Source organism: Varanus komodoensis, unplaced genomic scaffold (assembly GCF_004798865.1).
Source record: "Varanus komodoensis strain SLA01 unplaced genomic scaffold, ASM479886v1 scaffold40, whole genome shotgun sequence".
Classification (NCBI taxonomy): Eukaryota; Metazoa; Chordata; class Lepidosauria; order Squamata; family Varanidae; genus Varanus; species Varanus komodoensis.
Genome location: NW_025335942.1, coordinates 5,461,727 through 5,477,073, shown reverse-complemented (window position 1 = coordinate 5,477,073; position 15,347 = coordinate 5,461,727). Strand labels below are relative to the sequence as shown.

General features: G+C 45.7%; 1 protein-coding gene across 1 annotated transcript in view; it reads right to left on the bottom strand.

The window, feature by feature from the left end:
• The window catches only part of ADAMTS16 (ADAM metallopeptidase with thrombospondin type 1 motif 16), a 71,919-nt gene that overhangs the window by 31,978 nt on the left and 24,594 nt on the right, over positions 1-15,347 (bottom strand). Inside the window, exons 10-12 of the mRNA XM_044442828.1 lie at positions 12,963-13,116; positions 11,054-11,149; positions 2,154-2,302 (exon numbers count right to left, since the gene is read on the bottom strand). Coding sequence (XP_044298763.1) covers positions 2,154-2,302; positions 11,054-11,149; positions 12,963-13,116 — 399 coding nt within the window. The remainder of the gene's footprint in view (positions 1-2,153; positions 2,303-11,053; positions 11,150-12,962; positions 13,117-15,347) is intronic.

Here is a 15,347-nt window from a genome sequence, read left to right as displayed (position 1 = left end):
GTGGTGGAAAGGAGTCAGCCACTCAGGGTGTGCTCAGTGAAAGCAACATAAAACAACATCTCCCGGTATATACAACAGTAGCCAACACAGAGCCGGAAAAGTCTGCCCCTAACATGCTAATATTTAACTTGCAGGAAAAGCCTCATGTGGAGAAACGCTAGGAAAACTGGACTCCTCTTTTGCAATCGGAAGCAGCACAGGCCCGTGGAGACTGGGTCTCGATTTCAGATACGTATCTAATTTACATGTCTAAATCACTGAAAGTCGAGTCAATTGCACTCTGGGCATGGCTGTATTCTTTCCTGTGTTCAGCAACAACTTGTGTGCTTCTCTTGATCGGCCAGTCAGCATCAGCAAGGGTGTTTCTTTCTAGATATTCCAGAGGTACTGGAAAAACCAAAGGTTGGACCTCACTGCTTCATGTCAAGGAGTCTGTCAGCGGTCACGCCATGGAGCCACTCTTTCAGAGCTGCATGATGAGCCAAACCGCTCTTGATCTGGACAAGTTGAAGTCCAAAAGTAGTCTAAATAGCTTGGGTGGAGCAAGTGCAGCTCATGCCAATGTGATACAGTGGCTAGATACAGGGCGGGGAAGCCCTGGTTCAGATCCTTACTCACAGGTAACCCTCGGCCAGGCACCTTCCTAGGACGTACCCTACTGTGAAGGGAAAGGCAGGAGGACATTATGTTCCCCACACATCCCTAGGGAAAGGGTGGGAATATATATACACAGACATATACATATAAAATTATTATTATTAAACACAAAGCCCTTTGCAGAAATGGCCAAGAGTTCACTGAGATCTCATGTTTGTGGGAAAGTTCCTTCCCTCAAACATTCAAAATATTATCTGTTTATTTTCATATCTGCACTTCCTCCAAGGAGTTCAAAGGGACTGACACTCGTGTGTTTTGGGTTGCCAGATCCAGATGTGACACATTCTCTCCCAGACACATGAACATATGGAATTGTCAGATTACCTAGCGCAGCTGGGAAAGCCCAAGGCATTTTGCTGTGTGAGATCAAGGACAAGATAGTAGGGGGCTGGGTCTTGCGCGACTGGGGTTCTAGTCCTCACAGTCATGGAGCCAAGCGGGTGGCTTTGGGCTAGTCACCTCACAGGGCTGTTGCTGGTAGGATAAGATTATGAGGAGAGGGAGAGGTACACTAGCTGCCTTGAACTGCTTGGAGGAAAATAGGGTGGGATAAAAATAATCTGTATGTAAATAAATATCCTACTGCTCTCCATTCCATATGCAGGAGCAAATTGGAATGGCAGGTGATTCTTCCTCCAGCCATGTCCACAGGGTTACAGACCTCCACATCTGAGGGAAGCAAGCTGAACTAAAAAGGCAGGCCAAGCTTCCTGGTGCCCACCTCTCCGGCTTCCAAGAGAGGCACAAGGCTGGTGGGCTGAGGAGGACCATCTCAGACCATCTACTGCCCACAAGATGATGATATTATTATTATTATTATTAGGGCTCACAATAATTTATTATTATTTATTACAGGCATCTATATCCCATCCTATCAGCTAGCGCTCAGGACGGCTTACAAAATATAAAAAATACAATATGCAATATAAAAATACAATATAAAATCTCAATTATTAAAACAATATGAACATAACACAAACTTAAGAAAAAGGAGGAAAAATAGAAGTGCGACTGAATGCGACTGAAGAGAAGATCCTAAAACATCTAAAACTGTTGGTTATTAAAATAATGGTTAAATAAAAAGGTCTTTACCTGGCGCTGGAAAGAGCATAGCGTTAGGGTTACAGAATTGAATTGGATCCAGAAGGGGGTGGCTCTCAGTGGCCTCAGGCCACTTTTCCAACCTTGGGATTCTTCTAACTGGCCGTGTGAGAGACTGAAACTCAGATTTGGTCAAAGAGGCACTTTCCCATTTATCATGGGCATCACGCTTGCTCTCAAAACGCGGATAGCCAAGCGCTGTGATTTGCAATCTTGGTTATAAACAGACGCAAGGCACTGTTTGTGATACCATACAGGGACGGGTATGGCTGGCTTTGGCAATGTATTGCTGAGGCATGGACATTCTGGACGGTCTACCATCGCCACCAATTCCAACCTGCAAAGCCTAGCCTTCTTCCAGCGTTTCCCAACCCGGAAAGGGCACGCCGGCTCACCTTGGGTTGGTGCAGTATCGCTCTCGGTGAGAGATGCCACCTCCACAGGTCCTGGAGCAAGATGACCACCTCGACCACTCTGACCAGTGGCCGTGGGTTGGCTTGGGTCCTTCATCCCCGTACTTCACACACTGGCCCCCACGACACCACTGCAACGGACAACGCATTTGCGGCTCAGTGCCCTCGTTCTTTTGCACCTTCAGAAAGCAGTTCTTTTCACAATGTCATATTGTGAGACCGCACCAGCGTGGTGACATAGTTTGCTTGATGTTAATTTTCCACACAGACTTTCCCTCACTAAGAAGAAAACGTGATCTCGGTCAGGTTAGCCTTTCTGTTGAACCCTGAATATTCTCTTGACTTCTTGAACCTGCTTGTTATAACTATCTGGCCGACTGGATAATCAATTTAGTTTTTATGCACTGTTCACCAAAAGGCCTTTGAAGCGACTCCATGGAATGAGGGCAATCTAGCATCGTGGCAAAAGTACAGATTCATGACGGAGCCTAGATGCTTTCATCAGAAAGATTTTCCCTCTTATCCTGAAAGTCACACCTGTAATGGTGGAAGGACACGAAACCAATCCTCTGTTGATGATTTTAGTGGTTGGGAAGTTTCATATGGCAGAAGGCAGATTTTAAGATATGCTCGGCTCGAATTACATACAGAGTTTTCTGGATCCCGGAAACAGAGAGTATCAAAGGCAGGGCCTTCTCAGTTGTGGCCTCCCATCTGTGGAATCGACTTCCCAGCACCACTCTTTGTCAAGCACCACTCTTACACATTTTCTGGCTCCAGACTAAGACATTTTTATGTAAGGAGCATTTTAATAGTTGATGATTTTAATTGGAATTTAAATGTAATCATATTTTAATGAAATTTTACTGTTCTTAATTATGACATTTATTCCAATCTGTTGTTAAACTATTATATGATGTTCCTAGGATGTTATGCTATTCATTATTGATATTGTGGTTTTAATTGGCTAAATTGTGTTTACCTGTGTTACTTGTGATGTTTTATTGGTTTTTTATGATGCTTTGCCGGTTTTTTATGATGTAAGCCATCTGGAGACCCGTGTGGCTACAAGACAGTATACAAAAGTGCTCAACAAGTAAATAAAATAATAAATAAATGGCTCAGGTCATCCTCCTGTCATTATTTTGACACTCCAGCTTTTGCCAAGCCACATCGCCTTGGCTCGCCTCCACCTGCTTCATCTCTCACAGGCTTTCAGCACCACCATCCAAATGCCTCTTCGGGCATTCGCTGGGCAGAGATATGATTCGGTGCCTTGACGCTGCTCCCAGCATCCAGGAATAATCCAACACGGACTTCCCTGCTGGGGGTTCCAGGAGCAGCCGTTTCCATGGTTCCCATTGGCCCCTGGTACTGCTGCACAGGCAGCGCCTGCTGGAAGGCCACCACAAGCTGCTCCTCACAGGTACGTTTGGGGAAAGAAAGGAGGGATGATACATCTGGGACCTTGGGAGGCTTGCAGCTGGACTGACAATAAAAGCCAGCCATTTCCTAGTAGAATATTTAGAATAGTCCTGAATGTCATTTTCCTCCAGCCCAATCTGAAAAGGGCCAGGGGTGAGGACAGTGCAAGGCCAGGACATATGAAGAAGTGCTCTGACTAACACAGTTGCAAGGAAAACGTGTTTCTAAATAGCTCGGTCACCCTTCTTGCTGTGAAGTGGCAATTCATATATAGTGCACGTGTCTCTAGCTTGTCATACAGACTTCTGAATATGCCACTTTCTTTTTTAATAATGTGTCCTCAGCCACAAATGCAGGAGATCATTCATTGCTATCAAGCACTTTTTAAAAAGAATTGATTTCTTAAAATTCTAGGTCATGTCTTTAGGTTGAGAAACTGCTTTTGAAGGGACTTCTCAAAGCTGCCCCTTTGAGATTTAGGTGTTGGTGGCGGCTGAATGTATCTTGGGTAGAAGATTTTACCCCAGTCCTACTTCCATTCCATCACAAGTATGCACCATGCATGTAAATATGCTCCAGCTATGTGATGGAACATGTGGAGGATGGGAGGTGAGGCAGGAACCAAACGTGTTTTTATGCACAAAAAGGAAACCCCGAATAGGAAGCCAAATCTTAGCTGCTGTAAATATAGCCCTGGGAAATGTGTGTATGCAGAAAAATTCCCATGAACCAACATAAAATATAAAGTTAACAATTCTCTGCCCACCTTCAAATCGGACACATCATAAAAACGTACAGAATTCTCAACTGTGTGAAATTGCCAGCATTCAGAAGTCATGACATGAGATGTTTTGCTCTTTAGATGGCCCCCTTTCTCCGACTGAGATAAACACCTGGACTGAGATAAACCGCTTGCCCAAGGTCATGCTGCCTTTCCAGGAGACAAAACAATCAGGACTCTGTTTCTTTTCAGCATCTCCCAGCCTTGAACAGGAATTCTGATACAATTCCTGAGCTTGCTGCACACACAAAATTATTTATTGCGAGTGGGTCTGAATCTTAAATATTACAGAAGATTAACCATCATGGTCTCTGCCTTGCTTATAGCAACATTTAGTATAAATGAGAGATTAGGTACAGCATTTCCTCATGCCTTGCAAATAGGGGTCAATGAAATGGAGAGGAGTGAAGACAGAAATGTGTGTATTTCCCCCCCAAGATGCTACCATCTTGGACCTGGGTGTGGGGAGAGATGCCAAGGTGAAGTATGTAGCTAGACTTTAAGAGACACACTTCAACCGTTCAGAAAGATAGAAGTGTTGTTGTTGGTTTTTGTAAGCCGTCCAGAGACTTTGGTATTGGGCGGCATCTAAAAACTTTAAATAGATAAATAAAACTGGCTCAAAAGCCAAGTAAGTGCCACATTATAGGCAGCTGGGCATAACTGTCTGTCTAGGACTCCAAGAGGCCATGTTTCCTCACCCTGGCTTTAGCATGCCCTCACTCGACGTCAGGAATTAGAGAAGGGGGATCTCTGCCTTTTTACAGGTATCCTGAAGTGCATCCTTCCATTTTCCAGAATAAAGAGTCCTGCAAAGGGACCCTTTCCTTGGGAGTCCTGTGTCCATGCTGGCTGCTACCAAGCTGTTATTCTAGTTAAAGTATTCCCGGCCTTAGATCATGCTCGGAAAAGGCTCTTGCCGTCACTGTCTTGCTACGTTGACATCTGTGATTTATGATCCTTTTTTTAAAAAGCTGGTTCAGCAATGAATCAGAGTTCAAAAGCAAAACTCGGCCTGAGAAAGGATGGATGTCTGCCGTGTGGGATGAAACCAGTCCCTTCAAAGGCCAGGAATGAAACAAAAGGCGATGCAACGGCTCTTGGAGGTGGACACCCTCCAGGTCTAACTGCCCTCAGCCACTCGGGCCCCTTTGCCCGCTGCTCTCATGCCTTTGCTCGTTCCTGAGTCCCCATTTCTGTCCCTCAAGCAGCAAGCGAGCGTGTTGAGTCTGTTGCCACATTCAGATGTGAGGGAGCAGCGGCTTCTGCAGAAGGGAAACCGTTCATTGCATTTGTTTTCCTTTTTTCTGAAAAACAAATTCCATTTTTTCCCGAACTAGGGACTAGGCTGCTTCCCCTTCCACCATCTGCCCTTTTGGGGCTGTTTCTGTGAAAAATGGCAAAGAGGAGAAAAATCCCGCAAATCTCAGAAGGGAGTGATGATGAATGGAAGTTTGTTTACTTCCCAAACCCCAAATCATGGGGAAGTGCAGCAGGACACCAGGGGATGGAGGCAAGGCAGGTGTGGGCAACATGCAATCCTCTGTTTTATTTTTTATTTAAAGCCCCATTTTTAAAGCATCTGGCAGCTGCCACAGAGCACGAAAATGTTCACATTTAGCTTGCAAACAAGGTGAAGTTAACAGTTTTGCTGCTAAATGGCACCTTTTTCATTCATTAATGTATATAGAAAGAGAAATAGAAAACTTCGGTGGCAGGTGGATTGGTTTTATATTTTTCCTTTAAACAGCATGGCTGCAGTGAAGGGTGGAGTGAAAATGGCCCCCAAATGTCTTGCACTGCAAAGTTTGGAAGGGTTTGGGCTCAGATAGGATCTGTTTCAGAGGCATCCTACTTCGATTTGGACAGCTCCTGAATCCATTTAAGTATGGATTCAGCTCTTAAATCAATGTGATGCTCCTTTCTACAGTTTTTGCTCCTATTTTGTGCTGTTCCAATAAGCATCCCATCAAAGGGGAAAGGGATAAATCAAAGCTTAATATTTCACGAGGAAATATCCAATGTGATTTAATATGTAGCCATCAATTTTCCAGAAGAAAGTAATAGTTCTACATTATCTATGCAGTCGCTTTGTCCACAGCGCAGATTAGCTTTAATCCACCGAGATAGAACATTGCTATCGATCCATCTGCCTGCACTGAATTTTACAAGTTTATTCTTTCAATTCACCCATTTCCCAACATCTCACAGTCTGTTCATCAGTCAGGGGCAGATTTGGAGATTGCAGTATCTTTGCTAATTCATTTGCAGCTGTTATTATTCAAAAACAGTTCTGTCTCCAGTCTCTGAAGAATATAATCTGGATAACCAAACAGAAACTTGGCCGCTGTGATCCCAAACTCCTGGGAATAAGTCTCACACAATTCAGTGGAGCTTAGTCCTTCCAAGACAGGGTACTGCTGCAAAGGTCCCTGAAGCTGAGACCCTTCCCGTTGGTTTAGTGTCTGCCCAAAGCAGATACAGAACTGTATTTTGCTAAAAGAAGGTAAGATGCATCCTGAGGATCAGAGCTAATCCTTTTCTACCCTGCAACCTGTAACTCTCAGTGGCCAACTAGATGACGATGGACATCTCCCAGACAGGGCATGAACACAGTGATGCCCTCTGAGTCTTTATGGATTTATGCAGGTGTAACTACCCCCATAAATGGGTATTGTGCACTTTTGTAAGGACACCAGAAGACATGAGTCTACAAAAAACCCCGGGAAATCTTCCTGCAGAGTAGGTAAATGACATGGCACCTTCTCTGGGGAAGCGATGATAAATCATGTCTTTGCTTAACTTTGACTGCCTCTTTTTTGACGGCTGTCAGATGCAGCCCCAGTGGAAAGGCAGATCCCCTGCAGCCGCTGTCGAGAAATGCTCAGGATGGACGCTTGCTGCACCTTCCCAGCGGGCACCGTCCCGCACATTGGCCACTTCAGAAGATCTAATCCTAAGGTGGTGCTGGTGTAGGTAAAAAGATCCAGAACTGCACAAGTGCAGCTCAGAATAATATCATGTTTTGCAAATATTTGGGACAATTAGAAAGATGCTTGGCGACCAAAGTGCTGCTGAGGCACTTGGGAGAAACGGATCACGTTGTCAAAGCAAGGGATGTAAAAGTAAGCTTAAAAGCCAGCCTTTGCAATCTGAGGAAAGCGAGAGCATTTGATGGGAAAAGAAACGCAGTAAGCCTGAAATGACTTGCAGTTGTAGCAGGGTGGCAGGAAGCCAGTGCCATGTGTCCCCAGGTGTCACTTAGGGACTTCTGGGATGGCTGATGGTGGCAGTTGCCCATGGCTACTTGGCAAGAGCACCAATAGGTTCTTGGGCACTCTTTCCAAGCCATGTGGAGTTGCTTGCCTCAGTTCGGATAGTGCAAAAACCCATCCTGGGTACAGCAACCCATAGAACACCGCATGGGTTATGAGAGTGGCTTGTTGCCCTCAAACAAACCCTTCTGAAGAGCTCACTTTGGATGTGCACGTCAAGATGACTCATTCCGGGTTGCAGCCCATGATGGTTTTTATGTGGTGTGAACTGAGTCATGTGGACAACCATGCAAGAATGCCAGTTCAGGAATTAGGACAATTAGGCCTTTTGCCCTGTAGTCATGCTGACATGAATAGGTCTGGAAGAGGAAGCCCATGGAGGCAAGCCATGAGTGAAATAAAGGAAAACTCTTGATTTCACCTTGTTTGCCTTGCATGTGAAATGGGACTGCAGGGCATTAAACTGATTTAGCATTCTTGATACATAATATGCTATATTGACTAAACTTTGGGAAAGCTTGTTATGAGCCTTATTCTGCTATGCATACCCTTCATGAAGCTGGATTCAGAGATGATCAGACGATTCGCAAAGGGAAGCAGGCTTCTGTGCGAACATAGGTCAGATGCACATTTGGAAAAGGATGCGGTTTGCTACCAACAATGCATGGAACCGAATGTGCACTCAGCTCTTGATACATGTTCAGATGTGCATTCCTTCAAAAGCAACACAGTTCTGATAGGCAGCTTCTGTGTTCAGGTACATTCACATGTTCTCCCTCGGGACACTGGTGCTTAAATACTTCTATTTCAAAAGAGCTACACACGGTCGTTTCATCAGATTTTCTGTTATAGTCCTGCATTCATCTCAATGTTAACCCCTTGGAGTTGTAAGAATGACTTATGGCAAGCTATACTTTACAATAGTAAATGGGGAAACATGACTAAAGAAAGCAAGCAGACTGTAGAGACAACTTGATTTATAGATGAAGTAAACTGTTTGAGATTAATTGTTCCTGTCTGTTATTCTTGGACCAAAATGCAGAGATAGCACTTCTCTCGGGGCTGTCTGTCAGGATTACACCCCATTTACCCTAAAAGCACATGTTGGCTTTGAAGTGAGGAGATTAAATTGTGTCTGTCTGCATTCATTCAGACATGTGCCCTGAGTATGATATCCTTAAAAACTAGTCGGGAGTCAAATTACTGAACAGTTGGGTTTAGAAAAAGCCTGATATGATGTTTCTGTTTTTCCCTAAGAAGCAGAACTGTTCTTTCCAAGCTCACCACTAAAGAGAATTTAATATACAAGTGTCCTTTCATTATGAATTTCAGGGCCTATCAGATTCATTAAAACAATGATTAAAAAAAAGAAAATCCACAATAAAAAGGAAGTCTAATTAGACTAGGCATTAAATCCTGCAAATGCTTAGATAACACATTTTAATGGGGCTGAAACTCTTTCATACTGGAGGTGGGAGGGAATTCCAAAGGCAAAGGGTCACAACTGAAAATGTCCTCCTACCAAAGGCCACCAGAAGCATATAAGCAGGTGATGGAAAGATCAGGACAACCTGATCTCTAAATTCAAGTTGCGACAACCCAGATTCAGGCTGAACATCAGGAAAAGCTTCCTCACTGTCAGAGCAATAGGACAGTGGAGCCAGCTGCCTGGAGAAGTGGGGGGCTCTCCCACACTGGAGACACTCAAGAAGAAACTCGGCAGCCACCTGAGTGGGATGGTATGACTTGGTGTCTTGCAGCAGCAGGGGGGTGGACTCGATGGCCTTCATGGCCCCTTCCAACTCTACAATTCTATGATTCTATGAAATCTCAATGAATGGCCAAGTTGACGGGCTGAAGGCACTCCCTCCGGTAACTCGGCCCTAAGCTGTTAAGAAACTTACACGTTCCTTGAACTTAATTCAGGAACACAGTGGAAGCCAGTGCAAAGATGAGCAAAGATATGGCATGGTGGATCCACTCAGCAAGGTAGCCATGAAGTTCGGTACAAGCAGTGCTTTCCAGAAGCTGCAGCCAGAGGACACTGCAGCCGTCTAGTGCTAGGGTTATCAAGACTTGCTGTGATCAAACTAGCCCTGTTCAGAAATGGCTGTAGCTTGCATTCCAGCCAAAGCTGGTAGAAGACACTCCGAATCATGGAGACCACCTGTCCCTCCAGTGGCAAAGATGGAAATACCCGAAGACTGAGTACCTGATCTTTCAGCAGGAAGACAAACCCACCCAGAACAGATATCCTGCCTTCCTCCTGGACCTGCACAGGACCTCCTGGACCTTCTCACCAAGGTCCAACCTCAGCTTTTCATTCACTATGCAGGCCGCCACTGCATCCAACCACCCAGATCTCCATGGCTAGCTTTGATTGAGACACACCTGAGGAACAGGGTGGGGTGTCCTTAGAAGGCGCCGGCAGTGATCAGCCGGTGGGGGCTTATTCACACATGACGAAGGATTTATGCATTCCTTTGTGGGTCTCCATGGGGCAATGGGAGCACACAGGTCTTCCTCCTGTGCAGGTGACCCTCCTGCATCAGAGGTTGCAGCAACAGCCTAGTGATGCTGAGCAAATGTGCTGATTTCGCACAGAGTCCAACGGAGCATGCTCACAACTGTGGGGAACCCTGGCTGCCAGCCGCCATATTGAAATGGGCAGCGATGCTCCCAAAGGAATATTTTGATATTGCAATCAGTAAATGGTGAACATTAAAGAAATAGGGGAAGGCATCTTCCCATGAGAGACCACGCTATCCGTCAAAACCACAGAGACGGTAAGCACTCTCAAAAGTATTTACTTCTTAAAACTGAGCATTCTGAGATTCTTGGGGTGGGTGGAAAGAGCCACTCTTCCTTAGTGAATGGTCAGTGGAAATTCCCAAGTCATGGCAGAAGGAAATTATATTTGATGTATTGACCTATCTCTGTCACACAGAGGTGGGTAGAGACCTGTTCTCCCCTGCAGAGGAGGGCAGGATGTGCTCCAGTGGAGCAAAGCTCAGGGAACCCAGGTTCAGTTTGGATGCCAGGAAACACTTCCTGACAGTCAGGACCCCGAGGGTATGGAGGTGGGTGAGGCCCCGCCAGTGAGGGTGTTCAAGGATAGGCTGGACATGCACATGGTGGGCATGTCGTGAACAGAGCCGGCTGGTGCCGGAGGTCAGACTAGATGGCCCGGGAGACCCCTTCTGACTTGCTCTGTTTCCATGTTTCTATGTTTAAATGATCCTGTGACCAAGAGTAGGGACCTCAAATGGTCCGTTCTTATTTGCAAGTTTATTTTTATAACCATTTAAAATATGGATCAATGCATTTGACTCCCTCAGCCCTGACCCACACTTCCACCCTACCCACGCCAAACCCCAACCATTCAAAAGCTCCCTTCTTACCATGTCATAACCACACATGGTGCCTTCTGCGGCTGGCATAAATTTGGTTTCACATTTTCTTCCGATCCGATGGCACCACAAGGCTTTGCAGATATCCTGTTTGGAGGTGGAAACATCCGTAAATGGAAGGAACCATTTCCAGATATATTGCCATAGTTACAACCAAACATGGCTAGAAGAAAGCAAAAACATGTTCTATGCAAGGCAAATGTTATATTCTCATAAGAGAATTTTCCTGAGGCAATAGATCCGCTGAAAATGGTTTTTATGTTGCATTCATATCCTGCCCTTTTCCCTCTTCCAAGGAGCCTGAGTTGGCCTACACAGCTCCATTTTATCCTCACAACAGCCCTGTGAGGTAGGTTAGGCTGAGAGTGAGTGATTGGCCCAAAGTCACCAGTGAGCTTCATGACTGGGTGGGCACTTGAACCTCGATCTCCCAAGTCCCCAGTCCAAGCCTCTTGCCCTAATACCACATCGGATGTCTTTCTCTTTCAGTGGATTGTAACTACTCCATGGGAATTTGCTGAAATCCACTGGGTTTCTGTCCAAGTCACATATTTAGATCAGCTCACCAATGATTAAAGCCATGCAGCCCTTCTCGGGGTTCCCAGAGGATCGATCAGAGGGACAGCAGGTGGTTGCTGGGAAAGGGACCTTTCAGCGATGGTTCCCTAGCTTTGGAGAGCTCCCCTGAGTTGGCTCCCACTCCGATGTCTTTCCAGAATCAAGCAAATATCCCTTTCCCCACACCCTGGCTTTTGAAATTTTGTCAATTGGTTCTATTCTGACTTGCATATGATTGTCATGCTGCAATTAATTAATTAATTGAGTAATTATGTTTCGTTCATTGTATGGCATTTGTAATATAGCTATCTCATGACTGCTCTTGCAAAAAGTTCTGTATGAATCTCAAGTATGAATGAATGGCTGAGTTACCAATTTAAGCCAAAGCATTAACTTCTCATCTTGACATTGTGAAAGGATAGGAGATAAAAATAATACCGGGAGAACCTCATGCATCGAGTTGGGAATTTATTTATTTGTTTATTTTTCGATTTATATCCTGCCTTTTTCCTACAAAGAGCTCAAGGCAGCTCACATCATTCTCCTCCTCCATCTTATCCCCACAACAACCACCCTGTGAGGTAGGTTGGGCTGAGAGTCCGTGATTGGCCCAAAGTCACCCAGTTGGCTCCATGTCCAAGCGGGGACTTGAACCCAGGTCATCCGAGTCCCAGTCCCATGCTCTTAATCACTACGCCACACTGGCTCTCCCCCATCATCTGTGGGGACATTGACTGCCAAGTGCCGAGGTCGAGCCACCGTGCTCTTTGAACAGATGTGGTTGCTCTCCTGAATAGACAACCTACTGCCAGTGCCGAATTCCAGTGCAGGCCCCATGATCCCCAGCAGAAAAAGGGGCGGGCAGGATCGGCACACTGGCAGCCACTTCTCCCGTTTGGAAAGAAGTTCATGCTGCTCACGACAAATGTTGTGCAAATCGTTCTGCAAAAGAGCAGCCCTCCTCAATCTGGAGGGAGAAGACTGGGGTTCATATCCTGGCTCAGCCGCGAATAACTTGTGGTGAGTCATCATCTCTCAGTCTAACCTACCCAGAGTATAGTCTGAGACCCAGAGTTTGGCCTGAAGGAACATCAGGCATCCACCATGTTGAAGCTAAGAAGATCCAGGACTGGCCTGAGCTTGGATGGGAGACCACTGGGGAACCACAGGAAGCCACCTTGAGCTCCACAATGGGAGAAAGGTTGGGTATAAATATAATAAATAAAAACCTTAAAGATATATGGTAAAGATAACACTGATAGTGGTTGTGGCACTATAATCCATTTGCCTTGTCCCAAGGCAGATGGGTTACAGGCGGCAGGAGAGACATGCAGGTTCCTACCTTCTTAAAGTCCATCATACACAGCTTGGCTTTCTCCCCGAACTGCCACTTGCACTGCGTGGAGGCATCATACAGCTCTCCGGGGAGCTTCTCTGGGTATTTGTACTCATGCACGGGCTTCGGCTGATCCGCAAGACACAAGGACTGCGCCGAGCTGCAAGGAAACCCGACTGGCATGTGAAAGAAGAATGGATGGAGGTGTGCTGGTTGGGGTCCCAAGTTCCCTGGCTGGGAATGACAGTAACAAAAGGAAAGTAACCCCAGACCAGCTGGCCCCAACCTGGAGTCTTGCGGATGCCCTGGACTGCAACACCCAGTTGGCTGAAAATGATGGGAATTGATCTCCCGCACAACTCAAAGGCAACAGGTTGGCTGTTGAAGGCTGTCCTGGGCCTTTGAATGAGATGGCTGGATTCTAAATCAATATGATGATTACAAAGCTTGGAGACCAACCGTGCGCTGCTATCATGCAATGCAGCCAGAAATGTATGAGGAAAGAAAGAAACCGGAATCGTTCCCCGGGGGGCGAGCCCGTTGTCGGACATGCTTCCACGGCTGGATGCCTCTTGCGGGGACCCTTGTGCACCAGTCTGCCAAATGGCGTCGTCAAGTGAAGTCACGGTGCCACGTAGGGAATGTTGTTGTTAAGTGCCTCTCGCTTGTTCATCCATTTTTGTGATGGCTCTTTCCAGCCATCATATTGCGAGAGCACTTAACAAAATGGCTGCTTTCCGTCATGTATTTTGCAGCTGCCCATCTTATCCAGTGCTCAGTTAACATGTTTGATTTAAAAAAAAAATGTCAGAGCCTCCAGATATATAATGTTACTGGATGAGAATATGTAGGGGCCGAACAGTACCCAAGCTGAGTGGAGAACTTTGCTTTCAAGTCCTGGAAATGGCTCAAGACCCATTCGGATTAAAGCTTGCTGGTCATTGACCTTACATGCAGGTCCCTCCAGGTCTATGCAGCTCAAAAACCAAACAAATGCATCTTTGGGATGTCAGACATATGAACGAGTCTCTAATATTAACTCACACTTCTAAATTAAGGACCACCACACTGACATCAATAAACAGGACCATCCTATTAATACAGGAAATGAGAGGGTCACATGGTCGATGCAATTAGCACGGCTGAAAGAAAAATAGCACAGCCTAGCTGATGGATTCTGTTTAACGCTACTTAACATCTGCAAGTTACTCCATTCCCACAAATGGCAGAAAACACCAGAGGTGCTTTTTCTGGCTCTGGATTCTTGCTGCCTCCATTGATGGCTGCTGGGAACCCCATTATGACATATGAAGTCATTTATCAGTGATGGCCCATGTAGTATCGTGAGATGGTGTCAGGCTAAGACTGGAGAAACCAAGAGTCAAATTTTCCCGCAGCCCTGGAGGTCATGGATTGACCTTGGGCCCATCACGATTCCTCAGCCAAGCGTTGCTCACCCAGACACCCAGTATGTTGTGCACATCTTCTTCAGCACATGGAAGGCAATGGGAAAGAGGCAGAGCAAATACGTTCATCCTTCCATCCCCCCTCCCTACATTCCTTGAGCAGATTAACAGAACAGCTGTGGCTTTCCACCCAAATGGGTGAATAGAGAGGGGAAAACTGATTATCAACAGCCATCTCACATGTTAGAGAGAGCTAAGCCCAGGTTTGCCACCAGACAGACACTGTACACCCAGTCACAGCTCTCTCATGACTGGCACTGCATGATACATCTTCATACTTTTACGTTTTTATGCCTAACATAATCTACTGCACTGTTCGTTAGCCTTAAGCTTGACCATGCAGTATTCATGTTAAAGCCCATCTTTTGCTGCGTATTCACAAAGGGGTCGTTCAACAGACAGTTCATGGGGCAGGAGCTATCTTGGTTTTGATGGCACAAACAGCCTGCTGGAGTAGGGGAATTGTCCTGTGGTAACCAGAAGAGCCACTGGGATTGACTGGGATCAATGCCAGGTTGAAGACTGGAGCGCTCTCTCTCTCTCTCTCTCTCTCTCTCTCTCTCTCTCTCTCTCTCTCTCTCTCTGTGTGTGTGTGTGTGTGTGTGTCTTCTGCAAAGCATCTTGAGTGAAAGCACAACGGACAGGATCAAAAACAGCTGCATAAAACCCAAGAACAACTATGATCGCTATACAAATATATATATGGTTCCCAAGGAGATTGAGGAAACCTTATCACGGGAAATTTAATGCTTATTGGGGAAAAAAATGCTTTGGATAATGTTCCCAGTCCTGTCAAGACTGGAAAAGTTGCCTCAGACTGTTGTTTTCAAGAAGGATTACGTTTCTTTTGATAAAGAGTTTCCTCAAACATCTTAAGTGGAGCCCCAGAATCCTGGAGAAAGCAGAACATGAGAACCAAGAATTC